A 20,591-nucleotide genomic window follows, 5' to 3' on the forward strand; every position below is an offset into this window, starting at 1 on the left:
TGGAGGGTGAAGGTAACAGTGGTCCCAGTGATAATCAGAGTGCTCGGTGCAGTGACCCCAAAGCTGGGGTCCAGCTTTAGACACCGGTCAGGAGAGTGCAGTCCTAGGAACAGCAAAGACACTGCCCAAGGCTCTCAAGCTTCCAGACCTCTGGTTCAAAACCTGAGCTTGAAGGATAAAGACAGCCCACAGGGGCAAGAGGGAAATTATTAAAAATAGTAATACAGCTACCTTTTTGTGTCTTGTGATACAACATACATCATCCTTACTACATGAGGGTGTCACCATAAGTATTGTTGTATATAGTCATTACCAGCCGAGTTTGTGCGATTTCGCCTGCTAACTAGATGCAGCTCATTGCACCATTTTTTCAACATCTTTATATTTATCAGCACACTGTGTTTATTTGCTAAAGCAGAAATAAGTTCTCCATTTCACAAAAGTGTCTGAAGTTTATTCACGAAATTAAATTTTTTTTTTTAAAAAAGTCAATTTTTGATTGACATATATATATATATATATATATATATATATATATATATATATATATATATGTCATATATATATATGTCATATATGTCATATATATATATGTCATATATGTCATATATATATATGTCATATATGTCATATATATATATATATATATATATATATACATATATATATATAGTGGGCTCATAGGTAACCATGGTGCCTGTCCGTACTGGGGGGTTTTTGTTTTTTTTTTCCAGTGTGCATCCATGGATGCATCACATGACCATTAATCTTCAGTGCATTTCCGCTTTCACGGCGGCCGAGCTGTTATCAATTGCTCTCCATGGAGGCGTGCAGGATTTTAGTTGAAGCATCTCTGCTGTTTCCACCATCCTCTCCTCTGTGTCTCTTGTTTCCGCACTGAATCAATGAAAGCATAATCATCCTAGGATTGCCTCATCCTCCTCCTCCTCGTCTTCTTCGTCCAGCCCTTCGTCGATCAAGCGCGGCCGAGCTGGGGGGGAATCCGGGGAAAGGCAGCCGCGGCGCCCCGCACCGGCCGACGGACACCCCGCCGCGACGCGCCACTAACATGCTCACCCGTGTAAAGTCCGCCGTGGCCGGTTTCATGGGGGGAATCATGGCCGGGGGTAGCTCCGGGTCAGGCGGCAATCCTGGATCCGAGCTGCCGCTGAAATTCCCATATATGAGACCTGATTTCCTTGGACTGTCCCCGGATGAGATCGAGTGCTCTGCTGATCACATAGCTCGGCCCATCCTCATCCTGAAGGAAACCAGGAGATTACCGTGGGCCACCGGATACGCTGAGTAAGTAAAACAAAGGCAGTCGCCTCAAAAGCAGTTCTTGTTGACTTTCCTTTGTCAGATGCATTTAACGTAAACCAAATGATGTGGTTTAGCTGAGGCCTAAGAGCGTGCAGCTGCTCACTCAGCTCTTTATCTCTCCAATTTACTCCTTCTGTTCCTCCTGTTAGACACAAAAATCAAGGAGCATGAACTTGAACCTGCACTGTGACCTGTGACCTGTATTCATCTCCAATATGTTATGGTTCATTTAGGGATCACACAGCAACGTTTATGCGTGCAGCTTCTTAAGTGTGGCCTTAAGAAGTAGAGGACAGCATGCATCCAAGGGATCACAGCCCAAGCTGGTTTTCACGTGCAAGAGGATAACGCCTTCAAACAGCAGTATCTGGGATTTAGTCTACAGCAGTGCTCCACTCAAAGCTACAGTGTGTCAGTAAAGTCTAGATCAGGGGTGTCAAACATATGGCCCCAGGGACAGAATCAGATTCCAATCTGGCCCACTGAACGGATGTGAAAAATGTAACAAAGGGCATCGATTTGTGGCTTTTAACTGCGTTTTCATGAGGTTTATAACTTTTCCTGCCAATAAAGATGTCTTCCATGGTTATGCATACTACACAAAGTAACCAAATAATAAATAAACAATAAAATGACAGAAACATTTCCATTCTTTCACCATCTATAATCAAAATTTCATATATATATATAGTCAGTCCACAGCATTAAAAAAAACCCAATTAATTGTTTTATTATTAATTTATTTGTTACAGGACATTCTGGCCAATGAGCTAATTTTTCTGTAATTTTTCTGTAATTTTACACATTGATTCTTACAATTTAGTCCCAATGAGCCCAATTGGGGTAGAGGTATTGGTTTTATTTTGTTGTATTTATCTGTGACACCTTAAAGGCCGGTCTGTGAAAATATTGTCGGACATAAACCGCCCGTGGTGCAAAAAAAGGTTGGGGACCGCTGACATAAAGAAACTGAGACATACTTTTAAAATTGTTTCTGTTTTTCTTATATGAAGTTATCGGAGGGATTCATTGCACAGTTACATTTCTTTATACTGATAGAAAGGTGTCTTTCACTGGTCTGGCCCACTTAAGGTCAAAATTGGCTGTATGTGGCCCACAATGTAAAATAAGTTTGACATCTCTGGTCTAGTTGCACTGTGGCTCAGTGCAAACTCATATTCTGGCTTTAAAAGTAGCTGACTAGCCTTCAGAGCACTCTCTTGTTTGTGTTTTTTCTGCTTGCCGTTTCTGCCGCCTTCAAAGATGGCACGTGAAGCATCTGTCCTCTTGCTGTCACGTCACATTTTACACTGGAGCTTTGCAAACACGCCGCTCAACAAATGTCATATAAAAGTTTACAGTGAATTTAAGACTCGTGCTGGTTCCACAAATAATCATAGGGCCCTGCTAATACTGTAAGCGCACTTACACATTTGTTTTTCAATACTTTTTTTCATATCAGGATTTACTAGAAACTATTGCTTAAAAAAATCCCTGATTAGAGTGCAGAATATGAGAATGGAAAGCACAATTTACAGAAACTTTAAGAACTTTTGAACTTTTTGAGTGGCTTTTACAAGGGGGGAAAAATCAATCTCTCCCTTGGAACACCCTGCTAAAATTAATGAAAGCTCATATCTGCAGTTTATGCTGTATCGTGATGCTGAGACAAGGGAATGCATTAGGTCATACAACTAGATTAGTCCAGTTTTGAGTGAGCGTGTTCACCATTGTGGTGCATTATACTTTCCATTGTGGTTAGATATGATTAGATTTTGCAGGAGCACTTGTCTTTTGCTGTGGTACTACCTTATCAGCCGCACCCTGCTGTATCCATTTCCTCCCCTTTGTTCCACAAAGGTTGAGTTCTAGTTGGCAATCTCCCCCTCCAACCTGCTACGAGCAGTGTTTGGTTAAAATTTAATGATAAGGTACACAAATACATGTGCGATTACCCTCAGAACAAACTAGGAATTCCCTCCTAATTAATCACTACCTTTGACACTGAGGTTATCTAGTATGTGTGTAGTAGGTGTATACTTGATAACCCTAGGCTGGCCTAAGGTTATCAAGTAGGGTTTCAACATAGAAGTTCTCAGCTCTAAGCGATGTTGCCTTTTCTCAGTTAGTCTTTGCAACATTAAATGGGGTTTGGATTTGTAAGTAGTTACACGACACTCACTGGCCACTTCACTAGATACTTCTGAAACTGCTCAGTAGCATAACTATCCAATCAGCGAATCACATGGGAGAAACGCAGGTATGTAGACACGGGCCATACGGCCTGCTGAAGTTCAAACTGAGCATTAAAATGGAGAAAAAAGGTGACTCAAGTGACTTGGACCATGGCATGCTTGTTGGTGGCAGACAGGCTGGCCTGATTATTTCAAAAACTGCTAATTTGAAGAAGAGAAAATATCCAGTAAGCAGCACCCCTCTGGGTGAAATTGAAAGGCAACAGTAACTCAAATAGCAACTTGTTACAACCAAGGTATGCAGAAGAACATACTCTTAAAATAGATGGACTGGTGAAACAACAAATTCAGCATCTTGGACGTACAGCTGACAAATCTGCAACAACTGTGTGCTAGCTGTGCTATCTGGTCAACATGAACCAAAGCCTCTGAGGAACATTTCCAGGACCTTGTTTAATCTGTACCACAAAGAATCAAGGCAGTTCTGAAGGGAAAAATTGTGCCCTCACTAATAATTAGAAATATCTAGCCCTTTCTTCTTTTCTGCCCCATTGGGTTATAATAATGAGAAAGATGGAGATAAATAATGACTATATGCTATACAAATTCCTGTGTTGGCCAGCAGCACGCTATTTTTCTGTTTACATGAAGTTTGAGTTATTTTGACGTATGATCACACCTCACTTTCTTTTCCTGTTTTTAACACATCACACATAGCTACACTCAGATCTGTGTGAATGGATGGCTCTGAATGGATCGGTGTGGTTAATGAGTTCAGTTCCTCTCTGCATTTATCTGTAATTAAAGCCTCCAGTGTTCTCATTACAGCAGCCGTTTGGGCTTTAGCCTCTTTTTTACATTGGGAATTAATAAGCTAAATATTACATTCCCTTTTTTTGATTAAGAAAATTCCAAGACAAACTTAGACATATAACCGAATTTGTCTTGTTAATTTTACCATTTGCTCTATCCGTCCCATGATTAATGATTTTCCACACCCAGCTTAGGAGTTCTTTTAACCAGGCTTTAAATGTATGCGTGTTGAAGCAGTGTGCATGAAGCCTACAAAAAGACAAATCACCAAGCTGGTCTATAAACAGCTTCAAGGGCTGAGTTTTAGCTAATACGCAAGAGAGCATATGTAGGAATTGGTGCAGGTTTAATTGTCATTTCCAGACTTTATATATAACACACAGTCACATCACCCATTTTGTTGCGTTTGTGGAATTGCATTTTGAAGCATCAAGTTTAGGCACTTTGGCTGTCGTTTGGAGCCTGGAGTGACCATATTTAGTGACCATATATAGATGTGCTGACACTAATGCTGGGAGGCTTTGTTAGCAGCTGCAGCCACAGAGTCTGTAATGCACATGGAAACAGATACATGCTAATTAGTGTTAAAAAGGCCCACTAAAATGGGAGAATTGCCAAAAGGCAGCTGTAGACAGGGTAGAGCTGGGCAGTTATCAGCTAATTCTATTGCTGTTTTGCTAGCTAGGTTACTAAGGTCTATCCACAATTCACCAATTTTTAACTGGGATGTAAATTTTAGCTGTTAGAACCAAACTAAATGTACCTGCCAAAGAAACTGAATTAACTCACTTCTTGATGTCTTGTAGCACTGTGCAAAAGTGTTCCATTGTGTATTTTTCTATCTCAGGGGTGGGCAACTCCAGGCCTCGAGGGCCAGTGCCCTGCAGGTTTTAGATATCACCGTGGGTCAACACATCTGAATCACATGATTAATTCATTTCCAGGCCTCTGGAGAACTTCAGGACATGTCGAGGAGGTCATTTAACCATTTGAATCAGCTGTGTTGGATCAAGGAAACATCTAAAACCTGCAGGACACTGGCCCTCAAGGCCTGGAGTTACCCACCCCTGTTCTATCTAGTTATGCTTTTACTACATTGGTAGTGTGTTTCGGATCATTGTCACTTTGGAAAATGAAGCTGTTGCCAATGAGCCAATCAGAAATTGGATTTACCAACCCATCAGACCCGTTGTTGTTGATTTCCATCCTTCCATTTCTGTTGAGGCTTCAGTGAACAGTAGATGAACTGACTAAAGTTGTGTCTCTCAGGTCTCTGAGAGATGATTTTCAGATAAAGTTCATCTACTGTGTGTAGTGTTTTTACACCTGCTGCTTCTTCTGAAGACCATTACAATAAAATACTTTTTTTTTTTTTAAGTATAAAAGTCTGGCTCCCTGGAAGCAAAATAAAGATCAATGAGGAGTAGCCCAAGACTTTTCCACAGTCCTGTAGAACGTCACCGAATGTTATCAAGACAATATTTTCCATGTCATCCATAACTCTGAGTCTCATTAAATTCAATGTGTGAGATGTACTAAAAAAATTAACCACTTTACAGCTCCTACTAAAGGGGAAATGAGAGGCTTCAGGGACCTAAACTTTTTTATCATCCAATAAACAAGTTTATCAGGATAGTAAAGCTGGGACAAGTCTCTTAATTCGAAGAATAAAACTTTGTTTCCAGTATGTTATGCTACTATGTAGTTTTACTAATGTCTCTTTTTTAATGGTGGTTTAAGTAGAAAATGGCTTTTGGTCAAGGCCACTTGGTATGTTTTTAACTCCGGTATCGTGAGTCACCACTGGGAAAGACTGGCAGCAAGTCTGAGTGGAGGAGAGGTAGTGTATCCAGCTCTCCATCCATTTACCAACTTAGGGTCATGCGGGGGTGCTGTTTTTTTCTCCTGTCACCCGGTGAGAGGCGGGGTACTGCCTGGACAGGTCGCCGCTATCCAGGTTTCTTAATCAGAGATTCAGTCTGAGAGCCTGGGAGTCCCAGGCTTTTAGCACTACATCATCTTTGCTGCCAGCAAAAAGATCATGTAGTAATGTCTGGGGAGAAAACATGGTTATTTCAGTAAAAGCTACAACCAGATATCAGCAGTACATTGATTTATAAATTGCTAAGACTTCTGCAAATTTCCCAGTATTATCATAAAAAACTGATACAATAAGTGCCTACTGCTGAAGAAGAAATCCAAACCCGTTCATTCCTACAGTCCATTCAGAATTTTTTTGTTAAATTTCCTTATCTTCTGTATTCAGATGGCCCAGCTCCAACCAAAAATCTTCATGAAGCGTTAAATCTAGACTTTTTTAAAAAGACTGTTTTAGTGTTGAACTCCTCATTATTGTGCCGTTATTGTTTGTTTCCTGTTATGATTAGAGGCACAGTATTAAACCATTGTGCTTCACCAGATAATTATTCCAGTTTTTTGGGTGGGGGGGGTTATGTCTGCTCTAAAATCTGTTGCTGAGGATGTAGAACAAAAAGCGCATTAGATGTCTGACAATAGAGGGGAAAATTAGGTTTTGTTCCTAATGGGAGGAAAGCTATGTCTTCAGAATGAAACGAAAATTTGATTGGCAGGGAAATGAAATCATTCTTCCTGTAAAATGGCTGAAATGAGGACAGAAACAAGTTGTGAGAGTACTCCCGGTCACGTGCGCACAATGGGGGCTGTGCGTTTCGTGTAACACAGTGGGATCATTAAATTAAATGCACTGTTAATGTGGACGATTACCGTGTTTTCTGCAGGCAGATTGGATGAAGCAGAGAAACGCTTCCTGGACTTCTTCTGTTGACAATCTCAAATGTGGACGATGCCTCAGAGTGTTTTATGACCACAGTAACTCAGACGGCACTTATTGCTGTGGGTGCGGTGCTAAAGTTGGAATGCAGAGAAGTGTAATCGCCACTGACGACCACCCGGTGGTCATGATAGCTTTCATGGTGAGTGACACATTATAGCCTATGCATTGTCATCCTTAGTCGGGAGTTCTCTCAGTACCACAATAATACTTTGTGGCAGGAAGGGGAATGATGGAATAAATATAACAGGCACCAGCAAATCAACAGTCCACAACCTACTGGTAATCCATTGATCATCTTAGACGCCTACAGAAATGTTAGCCAAATAATTTTGTGTTGTGGTTAATAATTCTTTCATTAATCTGCACCATATATTATTTAACCCTCATCCCACCAACAGATTTAGCATGGTATCCATGTATTACATGTATGTAATACATGGATACCAAGAATGATTTACTATAGAAACCAAATATAATAACAAAGCAATAATAGAAAACCTTATATTATACTTGGCACATTGTGAGTTTTGTAATGTCATCGAAAGGGGAAAAAATTGATTCTTATTCATATTTTTGCAAAGTTAGAATTAATTTGCATATTTTGTAAAAAATACTTTTCACCAATTACAAGTAAACATTATTTGTATTCTATTTGCATAATGAACAGGAACTACAAGATAACTTACAGAGTCAACGACTTAATCACTTCAGTGCCCTTTATCTGCCCTGTTGGCTTCCATTAAATGCCCAAAACAGGTCATATCTTGCGCACTTATTGCTTACCGACTAGCGGCTCTGCACTGAGTCCCTCCTTCTGTGGCTCACCTTCTGAATGACCACCTCCTGGGGCTGTTTCTAAGGTTGGGCATTGACACCCTTCAGAGAAAACTCAATTCTGTCGCTGGCATTCATGGTCTTTCACTTTCAGTACCCACACAAAACTCATGACCATAAGGGAGGGTAGGAACTATGACCGGTAAATCAACAGATTGACTTTCATGCTCGGTTCTCTTCACCACAATGGGGGTACAGCGAATGCATCACTACCACGGCCGCACCAATCTTTTCTATCAGTGCCCCAATCCATTGTCCGCTTCCTTGGAAAGTGGAGCAAACGCATTTGTGCATTCACCCCTGTCGGAAACCAACACCCATCAAAACAAGGGTGGCTTATTCCTGGCAGTGTGAACCAAGCTCTCACTGCAGTTGTACAGGAACCAGAAACAAGTTGTAGCAAACATTTATTACCTTCCTGTCTGGGATTCAGGAGCAAAGGTAACATGTTTTCAAGTGGATAATCTTCCATTTAAGTGTTAGACAGGCACATCAGCAGATAGGAATTTTCCTCATGCCCAGCAGAGTCATTGCTGCTCGGGTCGGGGCTCGCAGTGTAGCAGCAATGAGCTCAGCTCTGCTTTTTAATGTGCGCCATGATCTACGGTATCTGTCTCGGGTAACATTTTCAACATTCTGATAACTTCAATTTTGGGAAGTTCCCCATCCAGATATGAAGGGAACAGTGGCAGAGTGCTCCTACCCCCATGGATACTGTGATACTTTAAATTAGGACTCATGGTAAACAGTAACTCAGGGGTGGGCAACTCCAGGACTCGAGAGCTGGTGTCCTGCGGGTTTTAGATGTTTCCTTGATCCAACACAGCTGATTCAAATGGTTAAATGACCTCCTCAACATGTCCTGAAGTTCTCCAGAGGCCTGGTAAGGAATTAATCATGTGATTCAGATGTGTTGACCCAGGGTGATATCTAAAACCTGCAGGGCACCGGCCCTCGAGGCCTGGAGTTGCCCACCCCTGCAGTAACTGAATTCATCATTCCTTCTATTAAAACTGCAGAGATGAAATTGGATGCCTTTGACTGGGGTCATAGGACAATGATGTGAGATCATTAGGACCAAATTGATTGATAAGCAATTAAAGAAAAAAAAACACCTTTGATTTTGACCACTGGGGTCTGCACAGCTCAAACGCTAATGGCACATGACTAAATATTATTAAGAAATTGGCAAAAATAAAAAAAAAATTTCAACCTCAGAATGTTCATATACTGTGTATGTATATTCTTACACTATACAGACTTTTGCTATTATTGCATTATGTATTTTAACAATTTAAAGTATCAGTTATATCGCACTATGCATACACAGACATACACATGTGTATATGCTCACATCGTGGCTCTTTTAACTAAAGCTAATGAGCATTTGAGACCGGGGACCAGACAAGGCTGCTGCCTCACAGAAAGCAACTGACAATAATGTCTATAAATAGACATGCCAATTTCTCTACTCAGACACACACACACAACAACAACAACAGCCTCCAGGGATGTTGGCCAGACTTGCCAGTCTAACTTTTTTCACCATTTATTTGTGACCCAATTACATTATCTAGAGTTAGTAGTGACCTTTGAGACAGCAAGTGAAAACGAGTGCTTCAAATTAAGAAGCATTTAGTTTAAGCAGAAAAGGTTCAATCTGACAGTGTTGGTGATTTTACTGCTTAGTTATGGCGTGTAGCATGTGGAGAAGAGTCACCTGTCGCCTGAATGTTGGGCATTAATAGGAGACTGTTTAAACAAATTCATTATGTGAACTCAAAACATGATACTACTCTGTATCGTTCCAGCAGACTGAAAGAATCCATTGTCACAGGTTCAAATGTGTAAAAGTGTTCACAAACGTTGCTTCAGCTACCTTTTGAAGACTCTTATGGACAAAACACTCTGTGAGTGTATTTTAGTGAGTAAAGATATAGATTATATATTTAAAAAACTCATATAGCCAACATGAAACAAACTTTGCTTTGCAGGCTATTGTTGTCAAGTCGTTAGTTTGGTATTCTGGCCATCGACAACTTGGTTTTGTGAAACTAAGGGTTTAATGAAACTGTTTAAGTGTAGACCTAACTTGCAACCCTAATTGCCTGCATGACCATAAAATAGTGGCTTATTAGTGGCAGCGAAGGCACAAGCTAAAACGTACCCTGAATTATCTCATTTGTCTCTAGACAGTACCATAAGCTATAAAGTGAAAGACATGAAATTGTTGACTCTGTCTGCATTTTTAAATCAGGCAGCAATTATTTGCAGAGGATGAAAGGAGGTTGCTGTCCTATTTTTACACATGTCACTAAACCATTAGTTTGCACTGAATTAGGAGCTAGCTTAGTCAGGCTAAGTGTATGGTGGTTTTTCAGTTGAGTGGATTTAATGCAAGTTTGTTTGGCTAGCATTATCTCAGGATGGTGGTGCATGAGATGAGATCTCTTCTTCATAGTATGCCCAGAGTTTTTATATATGTTATATTTAGTGTCCCTGTATCGATACAATATTGACACATAAAATAAATTGTAACACTGTGCTATACTTTATACAGTTTAGCTACCTTCCAGTTTAGCGTCACCTATTAGAACATGGTAGAACATGCAAAATCCACACAGAAAGCTCCCAGCCAGAAAAGAGATTCAGACTAGGAACCTTCTTGCAGTGAGGTGACAATGCTAAGTACTGCACCACTAAACCACAGCTGGGGAAAAACAAACTAACCAAAACTACATATGAGCACAGTGATGTTTGATCAAAATTTCCCAAGATATGTAGAAAAATTGTTATTCTCCAGTATGGGCTGCAGATAAAAATGTGGTTATCGTGCAGACTGAAGACAAAAGTTTTTCTTTTCAGCTTTAAAAACAGTTAGATTAAGAGTGTGGTTTGCCTTAAAAACAATGCTGTTTTTAAATTGTTGGTGGGCTACATTTTTCTTCAAACTCTCTCTGTGGTCTGCCTGTTTTGGGTTTTTTTTTAAAAGCACACAAGCACAAATGACGCTCAGTAGGACTGCGTACATGCACAAAGCGCTGGCCATGTACCCTTTGTACAACTGAGCACAAATAGAGTCTTCATATTCACCCAGAGGCGATTGTCTCAATGCATCAGGACACTCCCAGCAGAGCAGTACCACAAATAAGCGTTCCTGTTTGATCTTCATCAGGGACATGAAACGTACAACGCATGCTGTTTCACTGGGTCTGCGGATAGAAACCGCAGGCAGTGGGTCTGACTAATTGTTGCAATCCTGCAGTGAGCCTTAATAACTATGAAAGACCCCGGCGCTGTTTCATCCAACAAAAAAAGCTTCTGATTTCAGCTTTCGTTCAACTGCTCGTTCCAGAAAACAGCTGGGAAATCAGAGCAAGCATTGCATCTGATGTTTGAAGCAAAGACTTTAACTGGAAAAAAATGATACTGGTTGTATGTTGACAAATATGATTTTTAATCATTCTTTGGTAAAGGCTATAGACAAGAAAATGGGTGAGTGCCTATAATATGACTAAACCTGTACATCATGCCCCATCTTTCAGGGTTATTAATGCTGGTAAGAGTGCGCTGAATGAGGACCAGGCCTGCTGTGAGGTGGTAGTAGCAAGAAGGAGGCCAATGAGCTACTGCCCTCCCTCCACACCCAGCAAGACCCCCACCGCCAAGAGACGCAACTCCTTGCCCAACGGAGAGGGCCTAGGGCTCTGTATGGAGCACAGCAGACTAGGAGAGGTAACGGCATGCAAACACACAAATACAGCCTGTACCGTAAATGTTGACAGATTTTGCTAACATGCATACATAGGTTGCAGTGACCTTACAAGTGAAGCTACTTGTAAACAACTAAAGTGCAGAATAAAGTTGGTCTTAAAAAATGTTTCCCTTTTTTTTGTACTAAATGCACAGCAAGAGGATTTCTGTGCAGCTTCTAGTTGGGATTAAATTGTTTACAGGCGAGGGTTTGTTGTCCCCATATTTATGGTCCTTAGAGCTCTTTAATGGATTATTTGGTGTGTTTGGATACAACATGTGCAGTAAATCTGTTGTGATGAAATTAAATGAAAAACACAAAGGAGTGGTGTGCGTGTCGAACGTTCTTATCAAAGAGTTCAGGAAATTGTTAGCGGCAGCTTCGACAGCCCCATTTGATTTGTTTAAAATCTGAATAAAATCAGAAATCAAAATTGATCATTGGTTAAATTGAATTGAAAATGGTGCGTGGGGGAAAAAACTGAAACTGAAAGATGTTTATCACTGTGATGCATTCCTTCAGCTTTTGACACTATTCGGTAAACATCTGGGGACAGCTGTTGGAGTATACTGGATAGCAGCAGGGCAACATATACAGGTTTAAGTTGCTCTAAAAACTTCATATATTGTTTGACACTGATTTGGCTCATTTGGAAGCCAGATGATTCACCTCCTCCTCTCCTCTTTGCCACTTTCCAAACAGAAATGTTTAGTTACAACAGCAATTTTTACAGGACTGCAATATGTCTTAGGGGGAGTTCCTGTTTAGAGATAGTTGTGGCCAAAAGTTCACATGCACTCATCATGGGCATGGTTATCATGGTAATTTGGGGCTTTTAATGATTGCTTTGAACTGTTTTTTTTTCTAGGGTGATTGTGTGGCATATATCTTTAATGACTTAAAAGAACAAGAAATGGGTGGACAAGTTTGAATTTGATTTGTATCCCCACACAGGGATTAGAGAACATACATGGGTTAAAATTACACATACACCCCCAGTAATATTTTGTTAAACGGCCCTAAGCGAGCTGTACCTCGACCAGATGCTTTTCGTATCCATCAACAATTGTTTGGCATAAACATTTGACCACCCAAGAAGGATGATCAAACAGCCACCCTTCTGGATAAGGCTGAACATTTGACCACCCTTCTTGGTACGGTTCATAATGATTGGTTTCCTGCCACAGACCCAGCTTTTGAGCATTTTCAGGAGGGCTGAGGTCTGGGCTTTGGGAAATCCATTCCAGAAGATGTTACAAGCCTGTTTTATCCATTGCAAAACCAGTTTTCCACACAGAAATGTGTCCAGAGTTTTGGAATGTCTTAATCATATTTACTTAGAGAAGATGAAATTGGGTTGTTGGTATTTGCAGATAGTAAATTCCAGCATATGTGATGATGTTTTAGAAAATATCAAACTATAAAAGGCAGTTGTTTATGTTTACTTAAATTGTTCAGTCAGTGCCACCTCCACAAAACTGTGAGAGGCTCTCTGAGTAAATAGCTGAAACACATGGTAACTTTATCATAAACTCCCCAAAGCTTCATATCAAGGGTCATTTCTTTGTAAAATAACATTTCCAGAAAAAGATTTCTCTGAAAACGGATATAAATGACAAGATATCATTAGAGGTTTATCTCCCAATACTATTTGTTTTCTGTTCAGTCCAAGGACATAGCGTCAAGAAGTTAAAATTTCTTCGGAACTCAGAGTGTGACTCCATCTGACCCCGGTTTACTCATTCCCCTAAATTGCAATAAATATCCCAAGAAGGATATTGTGTTACGTTGTGTTATGAATGGCTAAACTGTCAAACACACATCTTTACTTCCAAACTCAAGAATTCTGCAAAGCATTCTGAAGAATGTGTAATGCCAAGGTGACTTTGCGCTGACGCAGATGTGAGAAGGTTGTTCCCACAGATAGCTGATAGGGAAGTTTGACCTCTGGAACACTTGTGTTACTGGACACAATGAGTCATGATGTTCTTGGGTCTTTCACTGATGAGTCATACTACATGATCTCTTATCAGCATTAGTCATTCAGCAACATGTTTTTGTTTTGTTTTTTTTGTCCTCTCCTCAAATGTCAGATTGTTTTTTCAAAAGTATCTATTTGTGGATTAAATGACATGATCAGGGGGAATTTTGGAAAAATTGAAAAATCCCTTTTTTATTGTCTGGATCTGCGTGTCTATGTTGGAGATCTCTCTGGGATTTTCCTGCAGATGTAAAGCACTGTTGATGTGTTGTCGAACAAGGGAAGCTATCAATTAATCCTGATTAAAATGCAGCAACAGTATAATTCCTTTATGACTCTGTATTTTAATGGGATTATGTTTGATTCAGCCATTAACTGCCCTTTGTTCTGTGCGTTCTCACCATTCGCCCGCAGGAAAGCGAAGGACTCGTGTTTCACTACTGGGCTTTGTTCGACGGTCACGCAGGTTCAGGTGCGGCAGTTGTCGCCTCCCGCTTGCTACAGCACCACATCGCCTGCCAGCTTCAGGCCGTCATAGAGATTTTGCGCAACTTGGCATCTCCACCCCCCACCGTGCTGGGCGAGGAGCCAGACTGTAATCCCTACCTCCAGGGAAACACTCCTCACCGTGCCCTGACCCGGGCTGCTTCCCTGCGCGGGGCCACAGGTGCACCAGGCTCCCCTTGCAGCACCCCGCCTCCACCACGCTTTTTTACTGAGAAGAAGATCCAGCACGAGAGCCTGGTGATTGGAGCCATAGAGAACGCCTTCAAAGAGATGGTAAGAGATGGGTGACATGCTTTTGTTACTTAACATTTCAGGAATTTGACTCTCTGAAGTTTTTATTATCTTATACAGTAAAGGCTGTCATGACTCCAATATCAGCATTTTCACCAGCTTCCTTCCTCTAATCCATCCAAAGCTATTTAGGCTTTTATTAACTGTTTGAATCAGCTTGAAAGGCAATTAATAAAACTAATAACTAGTTATTATAGATCTGGTTTTGTGTGTGCCGCTTCACTTAAATGGCTTACTGGAAGGAAGCTGTTGGTAGTTGTTATTAGTAACATTTCCACTGTGTTTTCCTGTGGTGACAAGTCATCAATTTGAGTGAGACATTGTTTGTTATAAATCCTCCCACTTAGCCATTGTACTGCTTGGTTGTTCCTAGGGTGAGATGACCCGTGTTCCTGAAAGTGATAAATAAGGATGTGTCGCAGGCACAAACATGACTTTTGACCGGGTCGCCTGTATTTTGACTCACATCTGGAAACATTTTTAAGTTTGCGTTCACACTGTGTTTGTAAGACACAAAGAATATGGTGAAAAGGCAACAGATTCAAGTATTTAACAATGAACTTTATTTCCAATAAATATCTGGCTTAATGACTTTGTTCTTGGACACGTGAATACGTGAGAACAGAGCTCGCACTCACAACACATATGGCACTGACACATGAATGAAGTTGGAGGTGGGTTGTAAAGTGGCTTCCAACTCTGGTCAGGTTAAAGCAGCTTAAATGGTCCAACCTATATTAGAGTTATTAACTGGATGTGTAGAAAAGCCAGACATTAGCAAATCTTTGTCCTGCTAGTTGTGGTACTTTTATAATATTGTTCAAAAGTCTTGAGCCACCCCTCGTTTCTTCATATTTTTCTTCTAAGGAGTCAGACATTGGCTGCCTTTTCACTCATTTTAAGTCCAGTCAATCTACCTGACCATGTTCCTAAAGTTCCTTCTTGTTTGTTTGTTAAGCCACTTAATACTAACCTGTTAATCATTAAAATATAAAAAGGTTACTGACTCAAGGCAGCCTGTCCAAAAACACTTAATTTATTCACTTTTCTTTATTGAATCTATAAGAAATGTCAAAGTAAAGAGTGTTTAAAAGACATAAAATAATATTTTTACATAAACAAGGTGATTCCCAAAGAGCTATTAGCTGAATAGCTTATTATAAACTTGGCATATCTCACCATGCAGTGCAATGGCAGGCCCAAAATAAAAGAAAAAAAATGATAGAAGAGTCTCGTCAGGCTATCAATACCATCTACATTTGACTGGCAGTGGCTTAATTGCTTACTATGACAATGAGAACAAAACAGACTGCCAGTGCATGGATTGGCCTCCCCAGAACCAGGACCTCTGCATTATTGAAGCAGCATGGGATCATCTCAACAGAGAACAGAACAAAAAGCAAACAACATCCAAAGAAGAGCTTTGAATGTCCTTCAAGAAGCCTGGAGAAATATTCCTGAAGACTACTTTAAAAATTAACAAGAAAACTGCCTAAGAGAACTCAGGGTGAGTTAAAGAATAAAGGTGGTCATACCAAATGTTGACTTTCAAGTTGTACAAATTCTCTTTTTTGCGTTATATACTGTATTTTCATATATGTTTTGTTTAATGGTTTGATAAACCTCTGCACCTATTCTCCACTTTACTAGTAAAATGTAAAGAAATGAGAGCAAATGCACTGTAAGAGTAATTATATGCACATCATGCAGGTGCGGTATTTAAAGTGTCATTTAACGGCAGCAGATGTTTACGGGTAAAACAATTTTTCCATAATTGGAAAAAAATAATTACAAATAATGAAGGTTAATCAAGGCCACAATTATTGCTCTGAACAGACTGTACAATTTCGAATGTCTGTGCTGTTGCAAGACAGCCTGTATGTGGTTGATTTCAGTTGACTGTGGTTCGTAAAAAAAGGCCACGAAATGATCTCAGAGGGATTTTTTAAGCATGCTTTTTAGGAAAAAGCACAACATATTTACATTATCCACATGTTTGCTTTTATGTGTGCACAAAGCAAACATTTACAGGGATGCCAAGCAGATATGCACATGTAGTTGATGAAGGCGCCAGTGCAAGCTAAACAAAATAAAAAAGCTTTACATACAGCACGCAAACTCGCCAACATTCTCACAAATATTTTCTTTGACCATAACCTTTAGAATCTCTGTTTATTCATTACTTAAGCAAACTGGGAAGTGATGTCGTTTTAGCAAAACAACGCATACGTACACACACATTAATCATATTAATATCTTGTTCAAACAGCAGCATTCCATAAAAATTCTGTAAATATTTAGCCTTTAATTAAAAGCATGCAGCTAAATTTATGAAAGAGCCTGTGGCAATATCAAGCTTATTTCTTATATAGATGTTATCTAAAAGAGAACAGATACTTTTATTCCCTTCCAATTGTGTGTTTCCCCCAATTTTTTTTTCTTTTAATTGTAGGCTTCTTTTAAATTGGTTTGTAAGATCTTTAATGAGGCAAGGATTATGCAGTGTTGCCACTAGATGGCAATGGAAAGCAACCCAAACAGCTCAGGCTGGACTAAGCTTAGACGCTATCCTTCGTCTTGTGAAAAGAAGCACTTTTGCACCTGATTTGACATCTTTTGTAGAGGATTATCACTGCATCGGTTAAAGCCGTGGTCTCTACTGAGTTTAAAATAAATAAATAAATCGAAAATTCCATCTGAAGCCCGCAAGGGGGCTGCTGCTCCTCATGAAGCTCTTTCTGTAGCTTTTCTGTACACAACTGTAAGTCTGGGAGCATTCATCCATGTTTTAGGGCATGTTGGGTTTAACTCACTATATTTTCATTATTGCTCAGTTGCTGATGTGACGTGAGAGTTTCTGGGTTGGGAGAAACGTGAGCAAATATTCAGATAAATATGTGCACATGTTTGTTTAAGGCACATAATTACACCTTGTACATCTCATAACCCGCTCAGCATCAGTCAACATGAGAGCACTGGTTCACAAAAGGTGCAAGTGGGGACGTGCATTAAATTATCATCAATATTATTATCCCACTGAAAAACTGAGCTTTTTATTGAGTCATATCACAAACCAGCGCTGTGCAATGATGTGCTTCTGTGATGCTCAGAGCTTCATAAAATCAACTTCCAAATGAGGGTTGTCTTCCAATTTATGCCGAAAACCAACCAGAAATCGGTTCTTTTTGTGAAAAAGAATTGTTGATCTTCACAAAAAAAAGGATAAAAAAAAGTTATCCCAATGTGTCCAGGTGTTGGGATCTGGAGTGAGAAGTATCATCAAGAAATTCAAACAGAGCCACACAGAGCAAGGCTGGCAGAGGTAGGCAGTAAAAGATTTCAAAGACTCTGGAAAGAAAACTAGTGAGAAATGTGGACTAAAGATTCCAGAACAACTGCCAAGACACTAGAGACACAAGAGAATGACTTAACCAAGTTGGGAATTGTGATGTCAAAGAAGACAATCACTAGAACCTCGCACAGGGAATGGACTGTGAGTCTGTAGACCAAGAAAAAGTCCACTTTTGCAGAAGAGACACCTTCAAACCAGACAGAAGTATCCTAAGGACAACCTGAGAATGATTGGGTATACTACAAGTCCATCAAGAGACATCTTGTCAGCGTGTCTTTAGTTGGGAATCTAATCAAGGTGGGTGGAATCTGAGCCTGGGTCATCACTTTGTCCTCAAAACACGACAACAACTCAAAACATACATCACTCCTGGCGAAGAACTACCTCTACAAGACCAAAGTGGACGCTACCGACTGACCTGCTTAAAGCCCTGACTTGATTCCCATTTTTTTTTTAAACAAATAAAAAATCTGTGGGTTGAAGTGAAGACCAAGATCCGAGCCAGACGACCATCAAATCTGGAGGAGCTTGAGAGATTTGCCAAAGAAGAATGGGCTGGGATTGCTCAGGAGACGTGTGAGACGTCTCCTGATGATGCTCTATTTGTGTTTTATTGTGTTCCATTGTTGGTGTATTTTATCTAGCCTTCAGTTGGTATAAAACAAGCCAGCATTTTTTTCTGCACCTTTTTGTTTTGTGCAAATTTCATCCATCCATCTCTTTTTATTATTGTTCTGCCTGTTTATTCATTATGTGAATCCCTTAAAAATACTCTACAGTCTGTGTGTGGTGCATTTCCAGCAACGTTTTATGGTTGTGCATTGAAATAAACTAGCAAACTGACTCAAAAAGGAGCAGTGTGCATTAAACATCCATTGCTGCTCTGACCTGATAATTATAAGTCCACTTGCAAGCCATCTCATGTATCGGTATCTTCGTGATTTGCTCACAACATGCATTTGTTTACTGACACAACATCGACTTGAGGTGCAGGTTAAACCAATCGATAGTCTCATTCGATGCCCACACTTTGTTCGCCTTTCTGAGTGTTGATGAGGTTTCCTCTTGCTCGCCGTTTGCTTCTGTATTTCTCTCTCTCGTGGCTCTTGTGTTTGTGAGTCTTACTCTGTGTAGTGTATGTAAACTCTCCTTCTGCCCACGTGAGGACCAAGCCATGCAAAATCTTAACTTGTTTGGCGTTTCCTAAATCTTTGTCATGTGGGCGGTCGTGGGAGTGTTTTTGAAGGTCTTACCGATTGTCTTCTCGCACGATGCTCCTTTAAAGTCTCCGTCTCTTGTCCTTACCTCTGCTAGGACGTCCAGATCGAGAGGGAGAAGCAGGTTTTTAACATCACAGGAGGATGCACGGCTCTCACTGTGGTTTACCTCCTAGGAAAGCTTTTTGTTGGGAACGCAGGTGACAGCAGGTACCTGTGCTTATGTTTTGCCCTTGAAATTTGAAAAAAAAAACCACGTTCTTTGAATGACCGGTAATGTTTTTCCAACACTTTTTATGTTTTTGTGTGCACAGGGCTATCATTATTAGAAACAATGAGATCATTCCCATGTCGACAGAGTTCACACCAGAGTCAGAACGACAGCGACTCCAGTTCCTGGTAAGGAAACTCTCCGCCTTTCACTTTTCCTAAGAAACACAACAAGTGTTTATATAATTTCTTTGGAAGCGCAGTGGCGCTTAACATTCACTCATATTTCTATAATGAAATCTGAATATTGATGAACGTACAGTTGGATCTATAATTTGTTAGACCGAGATAGGTTTTGTAATTCTGCCTCTGTACACCGGCACAGGATTTTAAATCAACCAAGATGTGAGTTAAGTGCAGATTTCCAGCTTTAATTCAACAATTCAACGACTCCCTCAACTCAACAACTTCACGTCACCACATGTTGTTTCCTCCCCTGAGATGCTCTGCTAGGCCTTCAGCTGCTGCTTGCTTGTGGCTCTTTCTGTCTTCACTTTTGTGTTAATAACTTAAAAGCTTGCTTTATTGTGTTGAACGAGCAGAGAGTGTGGCCCTGTACACTTCAGAATTCATCCTGCTGCTTCTGTCATACATGCCCACGCCATAACATGTCTGACAGATGATGTGGTACACTTCAGATCGTCAGCTCTTCCTTTACGTCTCCATACTACAGGTTCATCTTGGTTTCATTTATTCAAAGATTCTTTTTCATAATTGTTCTCTTTGATATTCTCTGCCAAGTCTAACAGTATACCTGTTGAGAGTAACCAGTAGTTTGCACCATGTTGTAAACCCTCTGTATTTGCATTCATGAAGGCATCTCTTGATTGTAGACCTCGACGAAGCTACGCCTCCCTCATGACTTTGTTAAATATTGTGACATTGTTCTTCTTAATCATGTAAATAATTCTGTCATCATCCATTTTAGTTGACTTCTGTGGTGTTGCTGAGCTGGCCAGTGTTTTCCTTCTTTATAAGAATGAACCAGATTGTTGATTTGTCCCCTAAAGTTCTGGCGGTCCCTCCGATAGATTTATTTTGATTTTTCAGCCTTTCAGCATCTCTGACATCTATTTGGGGCTCAGATTTCAAATTGCAAGCTATGAGTAAAAATGATTTATTACTTAAAATGATGTATGATTTAAAATTCACTGTGTTTGTGTACAGAGGCAACATTTAAAAACAAATAAAAAAAACTTTGTCTCTTTTTCTGACAAATTATGGACCTGCACATGCAGT

General features: G+C 40.2%; 1 protein-coding gene across 1 annotated transcript in view; it reads left to right on the top strand.

Moving 5' to 3' along the window:
* The first annotated feature begins 678 nt into the window (after positions 1–678).
* The window catches only part of LOC134646773 (protein phosphatase 1H-like), a 37,256-nt gene continuing 17,343 nt past the window's right edge, over positions 679–20,591 (top strand). Inside the window, exons 1-5 of the mRNA XM_063500691.1 lie at positions 679–1,305; positions 11,526–11,715; positions 14,130–14,495; positions 19,180–19,292; positions 19,397–19,481. Of these exons, the coding sequence (XP_063356761.1) occupies positions 1,070–1,305; positions 11,526–11,715; positions 14,130–14,495; positions 19,180–19,292; positions 19,397–19,481 (990 nt within the window). The 5' untranslated portion in view covers positions 679–1,069. The remainder of the gene's footprint in view (positions 1,306–11,525; positions 11,716–14,129; positions 14,496–19,179; positions 19,293–19,396; positions 19,482–20,591) is intronic.

Source organism: Pelmatolapia mariae, linkage group LG17 (assembly GCF_036321145.2).
Source record: "Pelmatolapia mariae isolate MD_Pm_ZW linkage group LG17, Pm_UMD_F_2, whole genome shotgun sequence".
NCBI lineage: Eukaryota > Metazoa > Chordata > Actinopteri > Cichliformes > Cichlidae > Pelmatolapia > Pelmatolapia mariae.